The sequence below is a fragment of the Manis pentadactyla genome, chromosome 12 (assembly GCF_030020395.1).
Source record: "Manis pentadactyla isolate mManPen7 chromosome 12, mManPen7.hap1, whole genome shotgun sequence".
NCBI lineage: Eukaryota > Metazoa > Chordata > Mammalia > Pholidota > Manidae > Manis > Manis pentadactyla.
In genome coordinates this window covers 109,247,161-109,269,778 of record NC_080030.1, presented here as the reverse complement: position 1 = coordinate 109,269,778, position 22,618 = coordinate 109,247,161, and the positions used below count along the sequence as shown (strand labels likewise).

General features: G+C 39.0%; 1 protein-coding gene across 5 annotated transcripts in view; it reads left to right on the top strand.

The window, feature by feature from the left end:
- The window catches only part of CDK19 (cyclin dependent kinase 19), a 108,545-nt gene that overhangs the window by 12,665 nt on the left and 73,262 nt on the right, over positions 1 to 22,618 (top strand). For 4 of the 5 annotated variants that reach the window (XM_036902973.2, XM_036902967.2, XM_036902968.2 and 1 more), the window contains one exon: positions 17,164 to 17,239. In XM_036902973.2, the coding sequence (XP_036758868.1) occupies positions 17,164 to 17,239 (76 nt within the window). Of the gene's footprint in view, positions 1 to 16,415; positions 16,562 to 17,163; positions 17,240 to 22,618 lie in introns of those variants that run through there. The other variant, XM_036902970.2, reaches the window with a different exon arrangement.

Here is a 22,618-nt window from a genome sequence, read left to right as displayed (position 1 = left end):
ACTAGTGTGAGGTGATCTCTCTTTGCGGTTTTATTTGTTTGTTTGTTTATTTTGATATCAATCTACAATTACATGAAAGACATTATGTTTACTAGGCTCCCCCCTTCACCAAGTCCCCGCCACATACCCCTTCACAGTCACTGTCTATCAGCATAGTAAGATGCTGTAAAATCACTACTTGTCTTCTCTGCTCTTTGTGGTTTTAATTTGCATTCACTGATGATTAGTGGTGTGGAGCATCTTTTCATGTGCCTGTTAGCTATCTGAATTTCTTCTTTGGAGAAGTGTCTGTTGATATCCTCTGCCCATTTTTTTATTGGGTTATTTGTTTTTTGGGTGTTGAGTTGTGGAAGTTCTTTATGTATTTTGGATCTTGACCTCTTATCAGATGAGTCATTTATGAATATATTCTCCCTTAGTGTAGCATGCCTTTTTGTTCTGCTGATGTTATTGTTTGCTGTACAGAAACTTTTTAGTTATATGTACTCACACTTGTTCATTTTTTATTTTGTTTCCCTTTTCTAAGGAGATGTGTTCAGGAAAAAGTTGCTCATGTTTATATTCAAGAGATTTTTGCCTATGTTTTCTTCCAAGAGTTTTATGGTTAAATTTAGATCTTTGATCCATTTCAAGTTTACTTTCATGTGTGGAATTAGACAGTAATCCAGTTCCATTCTCTTAAATGTAGCTGTCCATTTTTGCCAGCACCAGTTGTTGAAGAGGCTGTCATTTCCCTGTTGTATATTCATGGCTCCTTTATTGTTTATTAATTGACCACATATGTGTGGGTTTATAACTGGGCTCTCTATTCTGTTCCATTGGTCTATGGGTCTGTTCTTGTGCCCATACAAAATGGCTTTGATTTCTGTAGCTTTGTAGTAGAGCTGAAGTCAAGGAACGTAATCCCCTCAGCTTTTTCCTTCCTTCTCAGGATTGCTTTGGCTATTTGGGGTCTTTTGTGGTTCCATGTGAATTTTAGAACTATTCTAGTTCGTTGAAGAATGCTAATGCCCTTGGAATTTTGATTGGGATTGCATTGAATCTGTAGATTATTTTAGGCAGGATGGCCATTTTGACAATATTAATTCCTATCCATGAGCACGGGATGTATTTCATTTATTGGTGTCTTCTTTAATATCTCTCATGAGTGTCTTGTAGTTTTCAGAGTATAGTCTTTCACTTCCTTGGTTAAGTTTATTTCCTAGTATTTTATTCTTTTTGATGCAATTGTAAACGGAGTTATTTGCCTGATTTATTTTTGCTATTTTGTGTTAGTATATAGAAATGCAACAGATTTCTGTTTATTAATTTGGTATCCTGCAACTTTGCTGAATTCAGTTATTTATATTTCTAAGTCCTAGTAGTTTTTTTGTGGATTCTTTAGGTTTTTCTGCAGTGTAACTTCTTCCTTACTAATTTGGATGCCTTTTATCTCTTTGTGTTGTCTGATTGCTGTGGTGAGGACCTCCAGAACTATGTTGAATAAAAGTGGGGAGAGTGGGCACCTTTGTTTTGTTCTCGATCTTAGAGGAAAAGCTTTCAGCTTTTCACTGTTAAGTATGATATTGGCTGTGGGTTTGTCATATATGCCTTTTAATATGTTGAGGTATGTACCCTCTGTACCCATTTTGTTGAGCGTTTCTATCATGAATGGATGTTGAATTTTGTCAGATGCTTTTTCAGCATCTACTGAGATGATCATATGGTTTTTATCCTATTTTTTTTGTTAATATGATATATGATATTGATGGATTTATGAATATTGTACCATCCTTGCATCACTGGAATAAACCCCACTTGGTCATGATGGATGATCTTTTTGATGTATTTTTGAATTTGGTTTGCTAATATTTTGTTGAGTATTTTTGCATCTGTGTTCATCAGGGATATTTGTCTATAATTTTCTTCTTTTGTAGTGTCTTTGGTTTTGGTATTAGAGTGATGCTGGCCTCATAGGAAGAGTTTGGAAGTATTCCCTTCTCTCCTACTTTTTGGAATGCTTTAAGAAGGATGGCTACTAGCTCTTTAAATGTTTGGTAGAATTCAGCTGTGAAGCCATCTGGACCTAGAATTTTGTTCCTGGGGAGTTTTTTTGATTACTAATTCATTTCATTGCTGGTAATTGGTCTGTTCAGATTCTCTGTTTCTTCCTGGGTCAGTCTTGGAAGGTTGTATTTTTCTAGGAAGTTGTCCATTTCTTCTAAGTTGTCCGATTTATTGGCATATAGTTTTTCATAGTATTCTCTAATAATTCTCTGTATTTCTGTGGTATCATGATTATTCGTTCTTTGTTTCTGATTCTGTTCATGTGTATACACTGTCTTTTTTCTTGATAAGTCTGACTAGGGATTTATCTGTTTATTTTCTCAAAGAACCAGCCCCTGATTTCATTGATTTTTTTTTCCCTATTGTTTATTCTCTATTTTATTTATTTCTTCTCTGATCTTTATTATGTCCCTCCTGTTGACTTTGGGTTTCATTTGCTATTTTTCTAGGTTTCTTTAATTGTGAGTTTAGACTTTATTTGGGATTGTTCTTGTTTCTTGAGGGAAGCCTTGAGTAAGAACTGCCTTTGCCACCTCCCACAGATTTTGGGCTGTTGAGTTTTGTTTTCATTTGTCTCCATGAATTGCTTGATTTCTGTTTTAATTGGTTCATCGACCCATTGATCATTTAGAAGCATGTTGTTTAGCCTCCATGTGTTTGTAAGTCTCTTTGTTTTCTTTGTGTAATTTATTTTTAGTTTCATACCACTGTGGTCTGAGAACCTGCTTGATACAATTTCAATCCTTTTGGATTTATTGAGGCTCTTCTTGTGGCCTAGTATGTGATCTATTCTGGAGAATGTTCCATGTACACTTGAGAAGAATGTGTATACTGCTTTTGGGTGGAGTTTTCTGTAGATGTCTGTTAGGTCCATCTGTTCTAATGTGTTGTTGTGCCTCTGTTTCCTTTATTTTCTGTCTGGTTGATATATTGATATATAAGTGGTGTGTTAAAGTCTCCTAAGATGAATGTGTTGCAGTCTAGTTCCCCCTTTAATTCTGTTAGTGTTTGTTCCACATATTTAGGTGCTCCTATATTGGGTACATAGATACTTATAATGGTTATATCCTCGTGTTGGACTGATCCCTTTAGTATTATATAATGTCCTTCTTCGTCTCTTGTTACTGTCTTGGCTTTGAAATTAATTTTGCCTGATATAAGTATTGCTACTCCTGCTTTTTCTCCCTATTATTTGCCATGTAATATCTTTTTCTATCCCTTTACTTTTAGTCTGTGTATGTTTTTGGGTCTGAAATGAGTCTTTTGTAGTCAGTGTATAGATGGGCAATGGGTTGTTTCCTTACCCATTCTGGCACTCTGTGTCTTTTGATTGGTGCATTCAGTCCATTTACATTTAGGGTGATGATCGATAGATATGTAATTATTGCCATTTTATTAATTGTTTTCTGCTGTTGTTTGTATTTCCTCTCTCTTCTTGTTACTGATTTTTTCTTTGGTGTTGTAACTGGATTTCTCTCTCTTTTTTAAATTTATTTTTGTGTATATTTAGTAGGCATTAGATTTTTGGTTACCAAAGGTCCAAAGATAGCTAGCTTCTTTACTATATAATAGTCTAAAATTGCTGATTACTTTATTTCAAACTTAATCTAAGGATACCTTTTTTTTCCTTCTTCTTCCTCCTCCTCCGCATTAGATGTCATAATTTGCACTCTTTGTGTCTCCCTTGACTGATTTTGTATATAGTTGATACTGCTTCTTTTGTTTTAATTTCATACTTGCTTGTTAATTAGTTGGTCTACTACCTTTACTGTGGGCTTATTTTCACTGGTAAAAGCTATTTAGCCTTAGGGTCATTTCTGTCTACAATCATTCCTTTAACATATGTTGTAAGACTGGTTTAGTGGTGGCAGATTCCTTCAACTTTTGTGTATCTGGAAATTGTTTAATCTCTGCTTCAAGTTTAAATGATAATCTTGTTGGGTAGAGTATTCTTGGTTGGAGGTCCTTCTGTTTCAGTACATTAAATACATCATGACACTCCCTTCTGGCCAGAAGTGTTTCTGTTGAGAAGTTTGCTGATGGCCTGATGGGATTTCCTTTATAAATAATCTTTTCTCTCTCTGGCTGCTTTCAGCACTCATTCCTTATCCTTGATCTTTGCTGTTTAATTATTACATGTCTTGGTGTTGTCTTGCTGGGATTCCTTTTGTTAGGGGCTCTCTTTACTTCTATGACCTGAGTGTCTGTTTCCTTCTCCAGATTGGGGAAGTTTTCAACAATTATTTCCTTAAAGAGACTGTTTATCCCTTTGTCTTTCTCTTCTCCTTCTGGTACCCCTATTGTGCGAATATTGTTTTGTTTGGATTGGTCACACAACTCTCTTATCATTCTTTGATTCCTAGGATCCTTTTTTCTCTGTGTCTCAGCTTTTTCTTGTTCTCTAATTTCTGTTTCATTTACTGTCTCCTATATTATCTAATCTACTTTTAAATCTCTCCATTGAATGTTTCATTTCAGATACTGTATTCTTCAGCTCTGAGTGGCTCCTTTTCAGGTTTTCTATCTCTTTGCTGAAGTCCTCCCTGAGATCTTGAGTACTTTTCTGTAAATCTGTGAGCATGTGTATGACTTTTATTTTGAAATCTTTATCCAGAAGATTGGTAATCTGTTTCATTTATCCCACTTTCTGAGGTTCTTTTTTGTAGTTTTGTTTGGATCAAAACCCTCTTCCTGCTCATTTTGTCAGGGATTCTGTGTTTCTTCCTTTGTATTAGATGTCTCTGCAGTGCTTTCTGGTCTAAAGAGTAATAGCTTTATAAGAAGGTGTGCTGTGGTGCCCAGAAGCTCAAGATTCATTACTCTCCAGCACCCGGCTCTCTTTTGCAGGACCCCAGCTGCTAGCATGCCGTGGGCGGGGCCCCCTCTCTGTCTGGTGTCTGTGGTGGTCTGAGTCTGGGCCAGCGGTTTGCTTGAGCTGCTGCCTTGTGATCAGCTCAGGAATCTCTGCTGAGCTTGCTGTGGGTGGGGCTGCCCTCTGTGTGGCCTGCAGCCGTGGTGGGCTGCAGGGTTAATGGGGTGGGCAGACTGATGTGCCCCAGCCGGATGCACAGCACTGGGCTTGGACACCCGTGGAAAGGAAGGAGCTCTTGGGGCTGGTTCCTCCAGGCACCTCCCCATCTGGGCTGAAATGGAGCCAAAGAAGTTGGGAGGGTCTCCCTCTGCCTGCCAGGCAGCAAAGTCTGCCACCGCCGCTGGGCCAAGTGGGTTGGTTCCCGGCGGTGTTTGCACAGGGAGGAGCCTTCAGGCTGCGTTGCCTGCTAGGGGGGATGGGGCTTCTGGGCCTCCCGAGAGTTTCCCAATCTGAGGAAGGCCTGGGGAGGTATCCTCCACCTGCCCTTTCTCCTGAGGAGAGCGCTCTGTCCGGCCCTCGTTACCTGTCACCTGCTGGCAGTCTTTCACACCAGGGCCTCTGCTTTGGGTCTCAGGCCGGGTGGAGTGTGCCTGTTCTCCACAATGGCTGGAGTCCCAGCCTCCGGGAATGTTCCGCCTGTCCCTGGGGTCCAGCCCTCATAGTTACCGGAGCTCGGTGTGATGTGGGCTCATGCTCCTGGAGCCGACCTCCGGGGCCAGGTGTGCAGCGCTCCTGGGCTCCTACCCTCTCCCCGCTCCGCTCCTCTTTGTCCCGCCTCTAGGTTGGGGTCGGGGGAGGGCTTGGGTCCCCGTGCCATCTTGGCTCTGTCACCTCACCCTCCTCCGTGTGGGCCTCTCTTCTCAGGGGTAGGGGGGTCTGTTCTGTGGTCTTCAGGTCGTTTTCAGGTCTAGGTGGATTTGCTGTATTTTCTTCTTTGTTTTTGGAAGGAGGCTTCCATCTGATGTTCCTATTGTGTCATCTTTGATCTATTGCTGAGCCCTTTTTTCCAAAGGGGACTAAGAAGAAATGAACCTGTGGCGATACAGCACAGACGCTGGAGCCACACTCGACCCAGGTGAACCCTGCGTGTGGGATCTAGAGTGGGTTCCTCACCCTCAGTGTCCTCGGCACCCACGGGGGTGGGTGGTAATGCTGTGAGGGGGAGAAAGTGCATGCTGTGGGGGCTCTTAGAACAGTGCCTGCCAGGTGCTGAGGGCGAAGTAAGTGCAGCTGTTATCACAGCTCTTGCTATGAACATGTTGTGGTGCTGGGTAGTATTTATTTTTATGTTTTAAAGATGATTTAATGATAAAAGAAAAATGTCATTTTTTCCTCATAAGTTATAAGTTTTGGGCTCATTATTATTGGTATTTATCTTTGTTCTTTGATGAGCAGTAGCTTTATTTTCCTAACTTCTTGTTTTTCAGCTTTTTAGTGACTAGAATTTGATCTTAGGTTGACATTCCTATGAAATGGATCATTTGACAACATTAGGTTTATCTGAATTTTTATACCAACTAACTCAGGTCAACCTATAGGGAAACTTTATAAAATATTTGATTCTTAGTAGCTAATAGCTAACCTTTTACTTTATGATTTATGTGCCATGTTGATTAAAGTTTCAAGTAAAATCCTTCAGAGGAATTTGCTTTTCTTTCAAATGTATTTCAGAGATTATGGATTGTAATCTGATTTGGGGTCTAGCAAAGCTACTTGTTATATTAGCAAATAGGACTCTTCTGAAAGGAAAAACTCTTTCTCTCTCTCTATTCACAACTCTACTTATATCCAACACACCAGCTAGTGTCCTACAGTGCTCAGTCAACTTTGACACCTACTGCTTGGAGTTGGTGCAGACCCTGCAGGTTGAGGGCTCAGTCCCACAAGACTGCCCCCCACTTAAGATGCCAGCAAAAGTGGTGGGTACACAAGTTACCCACAACTTCCATCTGACTTGACTGCAAAATGGAGACCTCCAGACCCCCTCCTCAGGTTCCATCATTTGGTAAAGTGACTCAGAACTCGTGAAGCAGTTTGCTTAGGTCAGTGGTTTGTTACAGGAGGTGTATGAAAGGATACAAACGGACAGGCAGATGGAGGACACGCAGGGCTCCGTCTGCGTCTGGAAGGGTCCTGAGCCCAGGAGCTGTTGTCCCAGTGGAGTTTGGGGTGTGCCACCCTCCCAGCAAGTGCATGTTCTTGTTCACTATCCCAGCAGCTCTCTGAATTTGAACTTGAGGGGCCTTTATGGAAGCCTCATTATGTAGGCATGATTGATGAAATTGTTGACTGTACAGGTGATTAATCATGCCTGAGGGTGGGGGTTGTGTGGCAGGGTGGGGCTGAAGTTTTCATCACCTGGTTTGTTCCTCTAGCAACCAGTCCCCATCCAGTGGTTATCTAGGGACTTTACAAAAATCACCTCATTAACATAAACTCAGGTGTGCTTGAAAAGGACTTGTTAGGAATAACAGAAGATGTGCTTTTACTTTGATCTTTCTGGAGGTATTCTGGGAACAAAACCCAAATTTTATAATAAAGGATGCTCCTGTGCTCTAGTCACTTAGGAAATTACAAGGGTTTTTAGTTGCTGTGGGCCAGGAACCCTGGAGGAAGAACAAAATATGTATTTCTTATTATATTACAAATTACATTAATGGTATCATAGTTGTTATGATTAGCTAGGAAAAACAGAAAACCTAAATTTTATCAAAAGATTCTTCAGTGGTCTAGGTTTGGCAAAACCTTCAGTAGTATGGTGAAAAATTTACGTATATATTGAAATTTGTGTTTTTTTGTATTATAAAATTTCACATTGGCATCTTGACCGTTAATTTCTCTTTTGAGTGTTTTTCATTAATATTTACGATTTGAGGTGATTTCAAAGGCTAAAATCTGGAAGTGTACCTAAAGGATCATATTGTTGATCTAGCACTATCTGATCTGACAGTGCTAGATTTGAGAATGATGAAATATTTATATTTTTCGCATTCTCTACTAGGAGAAGATAGTTGTTTTCTGGTGGATTTTGAGATACGATTACTTTTCCAATAAAAATATTGGTGTTTAATTATTTTTGTCATTTTTATTCTCCAGGGTATTTTATTTTTATCTTCAGAACATATGTTGTTAAAGATTTTCCAGGTTTTCTGTTACGCTGAAAATACTTTTTAGTTACCAAGACTAATAAACAAGTTTACCTCAATGCAACAAATGTTTAGTTTCTATTGTTTCGAAGATAATTTGGTTAGCTCCTAAAGAATATACAGAAATGTGTAAGAGGAAAGGATGAGTCAATTATAAGTAATTGTAATAACGAAATGAGAGTCTGGTCCAGTCCTCGAGTAGCTCTGAGCAAAGTGCTCACTCTGCGGGTCATGCTCTTGCACAACCTCGACAACGGTCAGACATTAAGCTCTTTTCCCGTCCCTCCTGTGTAACTTCTCCTTTTGATGCTTCTGTTCCCCGGCTGTTGGGCAGTCCAGACTGGGGAGATGTCCCTGTACACTAGGTGAGACCTCAGCCCTGGGGAGGGTTTTTGAATGTGATTGAGAAAGAATTCGGGTGCAGGTCGACCAGGTACAAGCAAAGAACAGTCTAATAAGCAGAAGCACACACACTCAGCGGGGCAGCAGGGTCTGCTCCAGAGGCGGGTGGTATCGGGGCGGTCAGGCGGGGTTACGCAGGGGCAGGAATATTCATCAGGATAGGTGGGGTTTTCTTGGACTAGGGAGGAGATTTCTAGGAAATAGGGTGACACCCTAATTCTGTCCTTATCTGTTCCCCCTTGGGACTGTCCTGGGGCCAAGGGGGGTGACTTGCAGTACGCTAATGCACTTACATCGCACTTAGAGGAAAAGTCAGAGCCACTTCTCCATGTTGGAACCAGCCAGTTTTGACAGGTCTGTTATCTATACTCTCCCTTCCCGTACCCTCCGCCTCCCAGAACGGTTTACTCAGAGTGTTTAGAATATAAACAAGCATCTAACTGAATAAGCACCAGCCGGAGTCCCCAGCCTGTTCCCTGCTCAGGCCTGGGTGTATACCTGCTGTAACACACCTGCCTTTTAACACTTGCTTCTTGGCTTCTGTATACAACTTGCTTACTGTTTTTTTTTTTTAACTCTCTTAACTGTTACTTTTAACTAAAAAAAATCAGCATGTCCTAAATGAATTTATTTTTTACCTGCAAACTGGCTCATTGTCAGTATTACGCTCTTCTCTTCGTAGGGGCATTGAAAGTTTAGTGTAAATGGCTTTGCTGCCGTGAGGCAACACTCTCTGGCCTGAAACCTTGGTCATCGTCAGCTGATTCTCTGGCTTACTGCTTAGCTCTCTCTCACACACATGTGCATACATGTGCGTAACACCTTTATACCAAATAATTCTTTAATGCCTCCAATGTGCCCATATATATACATACATATTTGGCCACAGTAGATAACTTTATCTCTGGAATGCCTCATGAATACAGTCCCTCCATTTTTACTATATATTTACTCTAATTTTGGTCATCATCAACCCTTTCCAGAACTTTTGCAGTGGTCTCTGTATCTCTGACTTTCAATCCTCTGATTCATCCTGCATACTATATATGCCTACTGAGAACATATGTTTGACCGTGTTTTCCTTGGTTGCAAACCTCATATGGCTTCCCATTACACTGTACGAGACTGTGCTAATTCCATCTTCTTTGTTATTTTCATGTGTTACTTCATGTCTTATGTTCTAACTATACTTCTGTTAATTTCTTGAATATAATGTAGATCTTAATCTTCAGACTTTGTCCATTCATTTTTGGTGTCCCTAGGTCCCACCTTCGCTTCTTTGGTTAATGAAATCCTGCTCGGCTCTCAAGGTCCACTTGGATATTCTCTTTGAAAATTATTTCCGGATAGCCCTTCCTGCCCCCTCCACCAGAACCAAGCCCTTCTTTCCATTCTTTATCTGGTGTACTTTGCCTATAATCTGTTACAGTGCTTATCCCATAATGTGCCTTGTTGTGTGTCTCTCTCTGTAAAGCTTTACAAGGTTGTCTTGTTCTTCCTACTGTTCCTAGAGCCAGTGCCGTGTCTCGTGCAGCACAAGCTTAGTAGAATATTTCTGAAAGGAACGTCTGGTGTGACTTGGTATTGCGTTCCGTAGCAGTCTGACTAGAGGTTCACAAATTATCAAAGGAAGATAATGTTTTATAGTGAAAGTTTGGTTTTCACTAAATATTTGCTAATGATTACTTTCTGTGTAGTACAGTCCTAATTACTTGTTTTAAACTTAACACTTTTGATGCCTGAAGTCTTAAACCATTACTACAGATATATTTGTTTTAATTAAAATCATTTCTGAACAATAAGAATTTGCCATAATAGGAGTTTTTGACATTTTATCATTTTAGAGCTTTAGAAATAGTAAATTTTATCTGAATTGGAATTCTGAATGAAGAAAATAGTATAAAATGAATATTATTTTTTTCAGAAAGAAATATATTAATCAGTTCTTAAAAAAAGAGACTAAATAAAAGCAATCTTTCTAAAGAATGAAGGCAAAAGATAAATTTGTCAGATTTCCATGTTGCAAGGGAATCCTGAACTTTAAAATTTTCAAGGCTATTATTGTGTTTTGGTGATGTTTAGAGAATAAGTAGATGAAATACAGATAGGTGAAATCATAAAGTGCTAGTATTTAACATTATTCATTAGTAAGGGGAATACAAAATAATAACAGTACCTTGTATTATAAGATATTTAATATTTCAGAATTATCTTAAAGGACTATTATCATTAAAACCAAGAAACAAATTCCTGATAATGAGAAATGCTATGGTGCTGAATTATTTATAAATGCAATGATACCATGTTTGGTATCATCAAGAAAAGGGGAGGCAGTAGAAATGAGACTTGCCATGTATTGATAATTATTGAAGCTTTGTGATAGAGTGTCACTGTCACTAATTTTTTTTGTTCATTTTTGGAAAATTTCATTATAAAATTAAAAAATATTATGTTATGATGTAATTAAGGAAAGAGTTCCCATATAAGGAATCATTACTACTAGGCTGGCTGAATATTGAGTTCATGATATTGAATAACGCAGAATGATACAAATGTGAAACTAAGTGATCTTTTGGTTTTTGTTTTTCAAATTTTTCTTCCATATTGTTATTTTCTTATTTTTCTGTGTAATGTGGAAGCCTCTTACTGTGCTAAGTAAGTCAAATCATCACATACTAAAGGAAAGGTGTTATAACACTGATTTCTGCCAGCGTTCTTCTTGAAGAAAAAAACTGATGGCAAGACTCAGATGTCATATTGTTTGAAGAACATCTTCTTGGTAATACCTAGTTATAGAAACTGGTAATACTGTACCTACCATCTTGGATACTGTATTTTTGATGATTTCATTTTGAATTCTCTTAAGATTTGGGTACGAAAACTTCAAGGATGAATTCATACATCTGTTTGTCTTCAAGGATGTGAGAGCAGTGTTGAGAAATTGTCTTGTCTTCATCTTTTCTTCCTCCTCTTTGTTTTCCTCCACTTCTTGCCTCAGGCACTTTCTTGGTCACCAGAAAAGTCGCCCTGTCTGTGTGATCCTTGCCTTCCCCCAGCCCTGCATCTCTGGGCTCGGATCCTTCCAGTCTGAGACTGCCCTGGTAGACCCTTAGCAGATCTTGAGGACATTTCCCTTTTGAACTTAGATATTTTTCTTTTTGGTTGGGCTTTCTTTCTATTTAAAAGAATCATTTATGAGCTGAGGTCACCCTCTGAGCTCTGTCCCAGGTTTTGTTCTTAATACCATCCTCCCCATCAGCCAAGCTGAGAACCTCAGACTTACCCTGGATTCAGCCTTTAATCTTCATCATTTATCATTCGGTCCTGCCAATTCCCCTTCTAAAATGACTGTTACAGTGTTCTTTCTTCTGTCCAGTCTCACTGACCACTCTGCTATGGATGTGGAATTGGGAGATTGTGTTTTAGCCCTGCTTCTAGCTGCTGCTTTAAACCTAGGAGCTTGAAGGGGTTGTCGTCCGCTCCTTGTGGAGCTGCCACTAGGATACTGACTCACGTTCTCACGTTCTCACCTTCTCACGCTTTGATTGCAGTTACCTTGGAGTTGTTTTCATGTCTAATCTCAGTCCTTCCTAATAAGATTAATCTTCATATGGAGCTTTCATTGCTTTTAGAATAAAATCTTATATATTTCCAGATCTCCATTTATTCATGTCATCATTTCTCTGGTTAATGGTGTTAATCGTTCACACACTTAGACAACGGGGAAACTTCATCCATCTTCAGAGTCTTCCTTTACCTACAGAATCAATTTGGTTAAAAAACTCGGTCAGTTCTCACTAAGAGTGTTTTTCGTATTCATATTTGTTCTTCTCTTCCGCTGTTCTAATTTAGTCCTTCATCTTTTCGTATCTGGATGTTTGATGCAATCTACCAAACGTTTGCTCCGCCACCAGTTTGTAGCTACCACAGTGTCTTTCTGAACAAAGATCTGTTAGTGTACCATCTCTGTCCTCAAAACCTTCTTTCTTTTAATGTACCATCTCTGTCCTCAAAACTTTCCTTCTACACTGTTGATACCTGAAACACCAGCTTCTTTGCAGAATTCATGTGGTCCCTTTACCTTTCTAACCCCTTGTCATCATACCCCCAGCTTGCAGCCATACTGTATATCAGAGGTTTCCTCAATATGCCACTCTTATTTTTCTCATGCCATATTCTGCCTGGAATTCTCTGACCCCTTCTCTGCCTGGAACTCCTCTCTTAAAGGCATCACTCATGTAGTTGCCTTACTTAAAGCTCTGAAAGAAATACCAGTCTCATTCTCTCTGTGCCTGTTATGTGTACCTGTTGGGTGCAGAGGGAGTCATATCACAGTTAAATTTTGTTCATACTCCCCACTCACCGAGAATCTCTTCCCGGGTGGACTGTGAACTCGGTAATGTTGAGGGTAGTCAGTCTCTAGTTGTGTTCCTTCGTAGAGTTTGGCAGTCTTGGGATGTGTAATATTTACTTAGTAGTTGTGGATTGATGTAAATTAAATAGGAAGGCTCTTCTGTTTTCTTTAGAAATAAAAAAGGATTCTAACCCTGGTAGCTTGAAGACTAAAACTTCTTCCTCAGCGTTGCTTGAGTTTGAATTGCCTCATTTTTCCTTAAAAGCTATTTCTAAATTTTTTGTCTGTAATTTAGTTTTGGGGTGTAAGGGGTTTTGGGGTGATCCGGACACCTGGTAATATTTTTTTTTCCTAAGTCTCATTGATATACAATCTTATGATGGTTTTATAAACAACACAGTGGTTTCAACATTGATCCATATTATCCAGTCCTCACCCCCTTTATTGCTGCACTGTCCATCAGCATAGTCAGATGTTACAGAATCATTAATCATCTTCTCCGTCCTGTACTGCCTTCCCCGTGACCTACCTATATTTTGATTGCAAATTATTGTGCTCCTTAATCCCCTTCACCCTCCCCCACCCCTCTCCTCTGGTGACCACTAGTCCCTTCTCCCTGTCTGTGAGTCTGCTGCTATTTTGTTCCTTCAGTTTTGCTTTGTTTTATGCTCCACAAATGAGTGAAGTCATTTGGCACTTGTCTCTCTGGCTTATTTCACTGAGCGTAATGCCTTGTAGATCCATCCATGTTCTTGCAAATGGTGGGATTTCTTTACTTTTTATGGCTGAATACCTGGTGGTATTTTTGCTAGGAGCCAAAAATCCTGTGTGTGCCTATTTATGAATATAAAAAATGGGGTTTTGGCCAAATGTTAACTGTGCTTGTGCATGTAGTCTCCCGAATGGTTCTTTATCTTGCTAAAAGTGATTGGAAGTCTGTTGCCAAGTCTGGACACTGTTGAAAGGAGTAAGACTGTCTTTTTCATTAGACTGGTTCCTAGCATTTCCTAAGAGGTGTTCCCATTGAACTTGCTTCTTTAGGCTTGAGAAATTCTTCCTTGAATTACATTTAAATTCTACACTTAGCCTGATTTTCTGCCTGAATAAAGCTTTCATTTTAAGGCAGTGATTTCTACAGTTTGCACAAATATGTGCTGCTTATTTTTTCTACTGTCTTTAGAAGTGCTGGCATCAAGAGTTTTCCAGAACATAGTATCTCAGATGGAAAACATAACAATCATAGTCTCTGCCAAGTTAATTTTTCTGTTTTGTTGGTGCATAATGTTCCTGTTGAGCAGTTGTTTTCTTTGTGATTGCCGAGAGTGACGGTCCTTGGCTTTGTTAGCATTGTGGACATACAGGAGAGATGTCTTTAAATTAAAAAAAAGAATGCATGTTACATATACCCATGTTTATACTACAGATTGATTTATTTTTAATTCTCCTCAATTTATTTAGTGAACTCCTTTGATTATTTTCACTATGCAGTTGCTCTAATCCTAGTACCTAACAGGCACTAACATTTAGAAATCAGTTTCCCTGAAGGCATTGGAATTGCTTTGTCTCCCAGTATTATAATAAATTACAAGCAGTTTTTATTTAGAAATAAAATAATTTTAAGAAAATTAAACTGTCTTTAAAATCCTCCATTATGCTATCATGGCCGTGTAATCCAGGTCTACCTGCTTTTATCTTCATCATTGAAAGGATACATTTATGCCTTTATGATCCTTAATATTATGTGTGCCTGAGACATAGAATTATCACTACTGCCTGAAGGAAGTCCTGTAGGGGGACACTGCCATGCGTTGACAGCAATAAAGCGTCTATGTCCCATGTGCTAGCCATTGAAGTATCTGTGGTCATGGTGGGAAAGGAGGCATCTTTAGTTTTCACAGTGAGGTAGTGGTGTGGTATGGAGGTGAAGGCAAGGCCCATATGCCCTCTGGGGTTCTGCTGCTCAAACGGTGAGCCTCGGGGGTGCCACATCACCGCTTATCACCAGACCACTAGGGGACAAGAGAAGTGGTAACGATATATACAGTTTCTTTCTTCTCAATATAAAAGCTGCATATAAATCTTAAGTTTACAGATCTTTGAGTATTTTATTAATTTTTCAGAGAAACTTATGTGTATATGTAATAAGTGAAATAATTGCTGGGTTTGTTCCTAGAGCCTATCCATATGATACAGAGTAAGAGACCTATGCTTCAGTCTGCTTTACTCACGCTTTCAAATTCCTTTGATGGCCTGGATGTGAAAGTCAGAGTCATTATGTGATGTGTTAATTTTGTACTTTTGACTTACTGTAAAAACCTTATAGTTTCCATAGTGACGATAACCTATCCAGATTATGTAATACTCTTTACAGTATTAAAAATAAGACTGTAATTACATGAGCTTCTGGAGCTCTTGATTTAGGGGAACTGAGGGTTGAAATATTTTTGTTTTAAAAAATTAATGAAAAAAAATTAACGATCTGGTGAAAATTTTGTCAGCTTATAAATGATTTTAAGGAATTCATAAATCTACAGTAATAGATATCAGTAGTTAATTTAATTCTCAAATGTATGAAATTGATATTGTAAGCATTGTGTGAGCATTTCAGACACAAATGCTCTCACACACACACTCATGTGTGCATTTAAGGTGGTGGCACGTTTGTCTCTTACATTCTGCTGCTTGTACTTAGTGGCTTCTGGGTGGTCTGAAAGAGGGCTCAGTTTATGTTTGGAGGAAACAAGATGGAAAAAGGGAAAAAATGATCACTTAAGTTACCCTATTTTTGATTTTGCCCTTTAAAACATGCTTAAGATGTCACTGAAAATACTAAAAAGTGTTTTAGTAAGCGACTTCAGGGTGTCAAATTATTTTCAGGCTTTTTTCTTTTTTTCTCTAATTGCAATTTAAAGTATAGCATAAATTTGGCCCTAAAATTAGTCAACATAGCTTCGTATATTTTAACACAGCTGTTTTTTTATGTCACCTTCAACATATGTCTGGATGTATATATTTTTAAATGGTGTAACTGTACTTTTCTCAACAGTGTGTAGTAAATATTTTCCATGTTTCTAATGATATCTGTGGTTATCATTTTAAAACTTGCATAATAGTCTATCCTGTTGACCTATCTGATGTGTTTTCTGTTTGACAAAATGCTGCTTCATTATTTCCTAAAGGCCATGTATTGGAAGAAAATGGGTATAATTTTCAAAGTGACTTTGGGAGAAAGTAGCCATAATTCAGTTACTTGCCCAAAATAGAGATGACTGTCAAAAATCTTAAAAGGCACATTAAACGATGTTTTCAAATGCATGTTATGAGTAACCTCTTCAATTGCTTTACCTGCTAGTAAACACAGAACAGGGAAGGTGGGGACCGGGTATGTAGGGCCGGGGCGCTGCTGCTTAGGCTGTCACGTGACAGAACCAACGTGACCTGGTGATGCCTGGCTGAGGCTCTGGTATAATCGAAAGACAAAACTTGGAGGGCATGGGATCATATTGTGCTCCTCTCAGCACAGCCTGTGCTCTGAATCACATCTGTGACTGAGCTGGGGCCGGAGTGTGGGTGGTTCTGCTGTCAGTGCTCTCGAGGACCCTGTCACACAGCCACTCCTACGGCTACTGTTTTTGTGGACTGCACGCCATTGGTGAACTGTCTGCCCTTGGTTAAGCATCTTGTAACTCCTGTGGTTTCCAAGAATGCCTGATCCTAACTACATTATATGGAATATTCACTGTAACTACTGGATTTTTCCTGGAGTTCTTGAGAATGAGATGTTGGTGGCTAGAGTTTTGAAGTCTTTCCAAGGCATTTGGTTGAGGTCTTGGGGCTTTTGCGTGTCCCCTATCCTAGCTGAGAACGAGTGTGTCTCAGTGGGTCACCTTTCTTTAGCTCCTGTCCTCCTATCAAATGTTTCTTATACTATGAAATTACTTTAAATGGATGTGGGAGTTCATCTGTCATTTATTTTTGTAGTTAATGTTTTTAACAGAATGCTTTCAGACTCTAGATAATTAAGACGGGAGTGGAATTATCTTGCAGTATGCTTGAGTTTATATTTATGCTTGTTTATTTTTTGAAACTAGTGCTGTGTTTAGTATCCTGTTCTGTTTCAGTTTGAATTTTGTGTTTTGGCTCTGTCTGGTGTTTTCATTGTGACATGAATTTCCTTTGGTATTTCATATTTCTGTATTTGAAATAACAGAAATAGTAAGGAGTGCGTGCGTAGCGAGAGTATTTACATTTCACTGAGATGAATGCATTTTCATTGTTTTTTTAGTTATACTTTTGAATCTGAAAATGTGTAGAAAAAAATAACTTTTTTTGTTCATACGCAGAAAAGATGAAAAGGAATATGCACTGAAGCAAATTGAAGGCACGGGAATATCCATGTCGGCATGTAGAGAGATTGCAGTAAGTGGACATAAGCATGGCCTTTATCATTGATTCTGGATGATGATTGATAGTAATATACAATAGAATATTAATTATAATTAAAATACAATCATTGTATACAATGCATGGTTATTTTAAAGATGTTAATTAGTCTAAGGATATTTTATATAAGATGAGAAAAGATGTATAAGGTTTTTAATTACTTGAACGTCATCTTTGAACATTCTCTTAATGATATTTAGAATATATAATCTTGGGAATACTGAACTAAATGATGTAATGAAATTAAGGTTGAATAATTAATTACTAACTTTATGTCCATTTTTCCTGTAATTTTAAGACTGATAAACAACTTTATAGAGAAAGGGGGGTGATAAATTATCTTTTCTGAATATGTATCTTAGTGCTAGATTTTACTAGTTACCAGAAAAATAAGACCATCATAATAATAGGATCATTCTTTAAAGAAATTTCATTCCTTTTATTTTTCTTTATATGACACACTTGTGCATACTGTCCATAGGAACACTTAACATTTACTGAGTATTTACTATTTAATGGGCTTACTAAGTGCTTTCAAGTATTAATTTAATTTTCACAATAATCATATGAAATAAGTACTTTTAATATCCCAGTTTTACAGATCAGTAAACAGAGCCAAAATCATAATTATGGCTTAAAGGCTATTATATTACCTTATTTTATTTTTTCAGTTTCTTATTGAGACTTTATCATGATATCACATCTGTTAGGGATTTCTGTCTTTAAATTGTTAAAATACTTACATTGTCCATGTCCTTAGATGTTTCTGTCTCTATTTTGACAAAATAAATGTATTCATGCTGATTCTTATAATGGAAAGTGAAATCTGGTATGTTATGGGGATGGGGTTTGGGATTATTTAAGATGAATCTGGGAAATGGATATGGGGTCAGTGCATAGGGAGGAGCCCTACCTCAGTGCTTTTCATTTCCTGGGAAGAGTTGAAGGTACAGGGCCAGGTGGACGGGTCAGCCGGCAGACGGCGTCCCCAGGCCTATGGTCTGCCTTAAGCTCTGTTGGCTTGCCCGTCTCCTGAAGGTCATGTGATTTGTGTGTGCATATGTGTGTAGTGCAGGCACCTTTTGGAGTATATTTCAGGCTTCTTTATGTTTCCTTTGAGAAAACTAAGTAATAAATATTTGTATTCTTAGTGCTTATTTAAATACCTATTGTTGCCAGTGGTAGAAAAGAAATGGGCTGTACAGCCTTCTGGAGTTGTGTGGAAAGGTGACCAAAGTTAGAGCAGTTCGGGAAAAGGTAACCCTGATTTTGTTTACCTGTGTCTCGTGTATGTGCCTGCACGTGTGTTCTGGCGGTGGGGGGGTTGGTGTGGCGACACATGCCATAGGGGTAACTGCGAGCGGCCCACTCGCCACCCTCCCCTGACGCGGGGGTGGGCTGGTTGCTGGAGCAGAGCCTGTAGACACCGGGGGTGCTGGAGCTCCTTTCTCTTGGCCGAGAGTTGATGGGTTTTTATTGAAGACTTGGCTTCCGCGGTACCACTATCCCTCCCTACTCTCAGTGGAGTTATTTCAGGTCTCCTAAAAATAGAAAAACGATCAATTTCATATTCCAGCTCTGATTAGATTAGATTTAATTGGCCAATAATTCCCTATTTTTAGCATTGTTTATTTTTCTCTTGGTTAATATTGAAGTGAAATTTATGTTGGTGATAGAATGTGGAGTAAAGGACTGAAAATAGCGTGATCATTGTTTGCAAAGGGTTTAGCTGAGAGCCTGAAAATAAATTGCAGTAAATGGCTCTTTTTGTTACTATTATCGATAATAACCTTTTCCTGTTTAAACTGTAATCAAAATATTTTTTAGTTGAAATTGTTTTCAGTGTGCTCAAAGTAAGTTATTTTTGAGAATATATACATTTAGTTTTTGAAGTGTATTATTATGGAAGGTACTAAATTGTGAAATTTAATATAAACTTGGTTAATTCTAGATCGAAAATCAGAGATCGAAGGGGAAAACAAAATGTTTATTTTAAACAGTATGTCTTTGGTTTCAGATTGTAAAGTGGGAGAGAATATGGACTTTGGACTCAGGTAGATGTGGGATTGTGCTTGGATCTCGCCATTCCTCCTAGTTAGTACCTTGGGCAAGTTGTTATTAGTGCAAGTACCCATTTTCTAGGTACCTATAGGAATACAGCAATTTATTAGTTTGTTTGTTTTATCGATGCACAATTGAGATGCAAAGGAATGAAGCTGTTCTAAAGGGGAATCAGGTCATACATTGTGTTACTTCTAGGACTGGCGTTGCGGTGTAGCTGGCCACAGTACTCACGTTCTCAGAATGCCTGAGAACAGGGCGTAGCTTGCTAATGGTCCAGGCCATCCTCAACTCCACCCGATACCCAGAGTATCACCTGAATCTCATGAAATGTTTTGAGAAAGCACTTCTCTCCAAATATGTTCAAGAATAATCTTAAAAGTTAAGAGGGAGGAGTTGCCTGTGAGAACAGAGTCCGACCCTTGCATATGTTTTAGTGGTACATACTACTTCTGAGTGTTTGGGTTGAAATATGGCTAATTCCCATTTTTTTTTCTAGTTCATCCTTCAGACTACGTGTTCTGATTTATTTGGATTTGGTATTAAACATCTCAGTTGTGCAATCCCTTTTTTTCTTTTTTGGTCTAATAAAAATCGTGAATCCTAGAAACAAACTATCAGTATGTCTGATTTCTGTGAACAGTAGTTTCTTCTGGTCTAAAGTAGGGTTAGTAGTACCTCCTGTCACAGAGCTGAGTAACGGCAAATTGAAGCATGTTAGCTTTCTGGCTCCTGGTCAGGTCTTGGTGAATGTGAGCCTTCCTCCTTTCTCTTAAGGTGAATTTGTCAGTGTGATGGAAAGGCCGTGGGTGGCCTTCGCTTAGGTAAGTATAATGAACAGGGGCTGGCAGCTGCTCTTAAAAATTCAGTTACTTTCTTGTGATCTTTGAATGCTAACTTAATATTTAAAATATACCTTGGCAGCAGATACAGTTGTGTCCCCCTCAAATATGTCAGTCAGTTAACAGGTATTGATCACACCTCTTTGTAACATCTAGTGTTTCTGCTCAAAGAACACAGAACAATTTCTTCAGGAAGGTGGGAAGTCTTCTCAGTCAGTTTTTGGAATGAAAAGTGCGTCTTCCCTCAGGAAACACTGATAAAAATGGTGCGCAGGTTAGCAGCCCACTGCCCCAGAACCATCGTCCTGTGACTGAATTTGGGTGCCCCGTACTTAGGACCTGAGGACTGCCTGTAATGTTACGTCTATGGAGAAATGCATTCAGAATCAAAACTTCATATGCTAGGATATTTCCTGCTTTGTCATAATGTCCCAGACGGGAACAGGCTGTTCAGGTCCTGGTAGCTGGCCAGGGATCTGAGGCACTAGAAACTAGCGTGGGGTTTGAGGGAGATGAGCAGTGTCAGAGGTTAGGGGGTTTCATGGCATCTAGAGGCAGGAACAGAGATTGTGTTATCCAAGCAATATGGGTTGGGAACTAGGACTTAGCTTGGGAGAAAAGAGGAGGGAGGGGATAATGAGGGGAGCTAACAGCCGCAGTTGACGGGGTCTCAGGTAGTGACCCGGTGAATGAGGACCAGAGGCACTTGTCTAGTCAGTAGCTGTCTTCAGCCGGTGAAGAGAGCTAGTGGCCAGGGTAATCTAAAATGACAGGGATCAGAAAAAGGGAAAGCCCATCATTAGGGTTTTGATACAGTAACACATTAGAGCAAAGAATTTAGCCTAATTGGGCAAAGGAGTGTAGTTACTTCAAGTACTGGTGGATCATGTTGATGTGGTCTTACATATTATTACCCTATTACTTTGGCCTTAAGTCTTTTTTTATGGTGACATAACTGTTCACATTTTTAACATAGATCTTTGACCTAAATAAGGAACAAATAAAACAGAACAGTGCACAGTCCAGCTGATGTAGAACTTTAGCAGACCACACTACACAGTGAAAGGACAAAGATCATTGCTCAAAAGCTGAAAATTCTCTTTATAGTGAGAAGAATACAAAGAAAATGAGATGAACTGATAAAATACAAATGTTGGTAAATTACACACTTCTTAGCATACTTAGCTCAGTAATTTCAAAGTTTGAATGGGCTACTTTTCTTAGAAGAATGTTCTAATAATTGGAAATTGTACAGTTTGTAGGTTTCAGTGATGTTATTAGATAATATAGCGTTCAAATAGTTGAAATGTAAATTTGAAACAGTGACTGCCAGAGGAAGGTGCTTGCGGAGTAGTAAGTCACAGATTTGGGTACAAACTGTTAAGGTCTAATTTTAAGAAGAAGCTTTTCTTTTTTGTCTCCTGGCTTGTCTGCCTCTCCAACAGGTCTGCCATCTGACTGCTGAGGCCCGTTAGGTTTTTGTTGTTGTTCATGTATTAGCATTTTAGAGGTAGCTCAGGGGTTGTGTCAGAGGTAGTCATTCTTGAGTCCTTGGAATCTGTCCAGTAGAGTGCTTGGGACAAAGTGGGCTCTTAGTAAGTTACTGAGTAAATCCAACAGTTTATTTGAATCTGTTATTTTAACAGTGTTAACACCAATTAAAGGATGTGGTGTTTGTTCTGATAAAGTTGTCTTAGTACTAGAAGATTTTCAACTTCCTGCTTAAGCAAATTATTATTTGAAATATAAAATTAAACATTGTGGACTATTTGTTTTCATTACCTAAAATTTCGGATCCATTCTGATTCTCCATCCCATAACCATGTATGTTTTGATGAACAAGTGGTGGAAATAATATTTACATTAACAATTCAAAAAGTTGATTTTTCATGAAATACTTGAGTATCTGTTATAATCCAGGCATTGTGCTAAGTGCCTAGGATACAGTAGTGAACAGAATCTGTCCCTTTCCCTCAAGAAATTCATAGTTTCGGAAGAGAGATTACAAAAAGATAAGAAAACACATTTCAACACTATGTAGTCCAAGCCACGACCGAGGGAAGAGCGTTGCTGAAGGAGCAGGGCCCACACGGGGATCTGGGAGGGCTCCTGGGGATACTGGTCTGAAATGCAAGCAGAAGCTGGCTGGGTGAGGGAGAGGGCAGGATGCTGGGAGGGGCGTTGGCCGGAGGAACAGCGCGCAGGCAGCCCAGGGGGGATGAGGGGCACGGGTGCTCTTAGTTTTAAGAGTAACTGTGGTGGAGAGCAAGGTTCCCATCAAGCCTACCAAGTCAGTTATTACAGCAATATGTGAATTTCTGTTGTGTTACTGAACTGGAATTTTGGGGTTTATTTCCTGTAGCAGCTACGGTTACCCTCACTAATGTGTGAATGATAGAGATACTGTCCAAAGTTGAAAGAAAAAATTGGTGTCAATGATAATTTTTAAAGT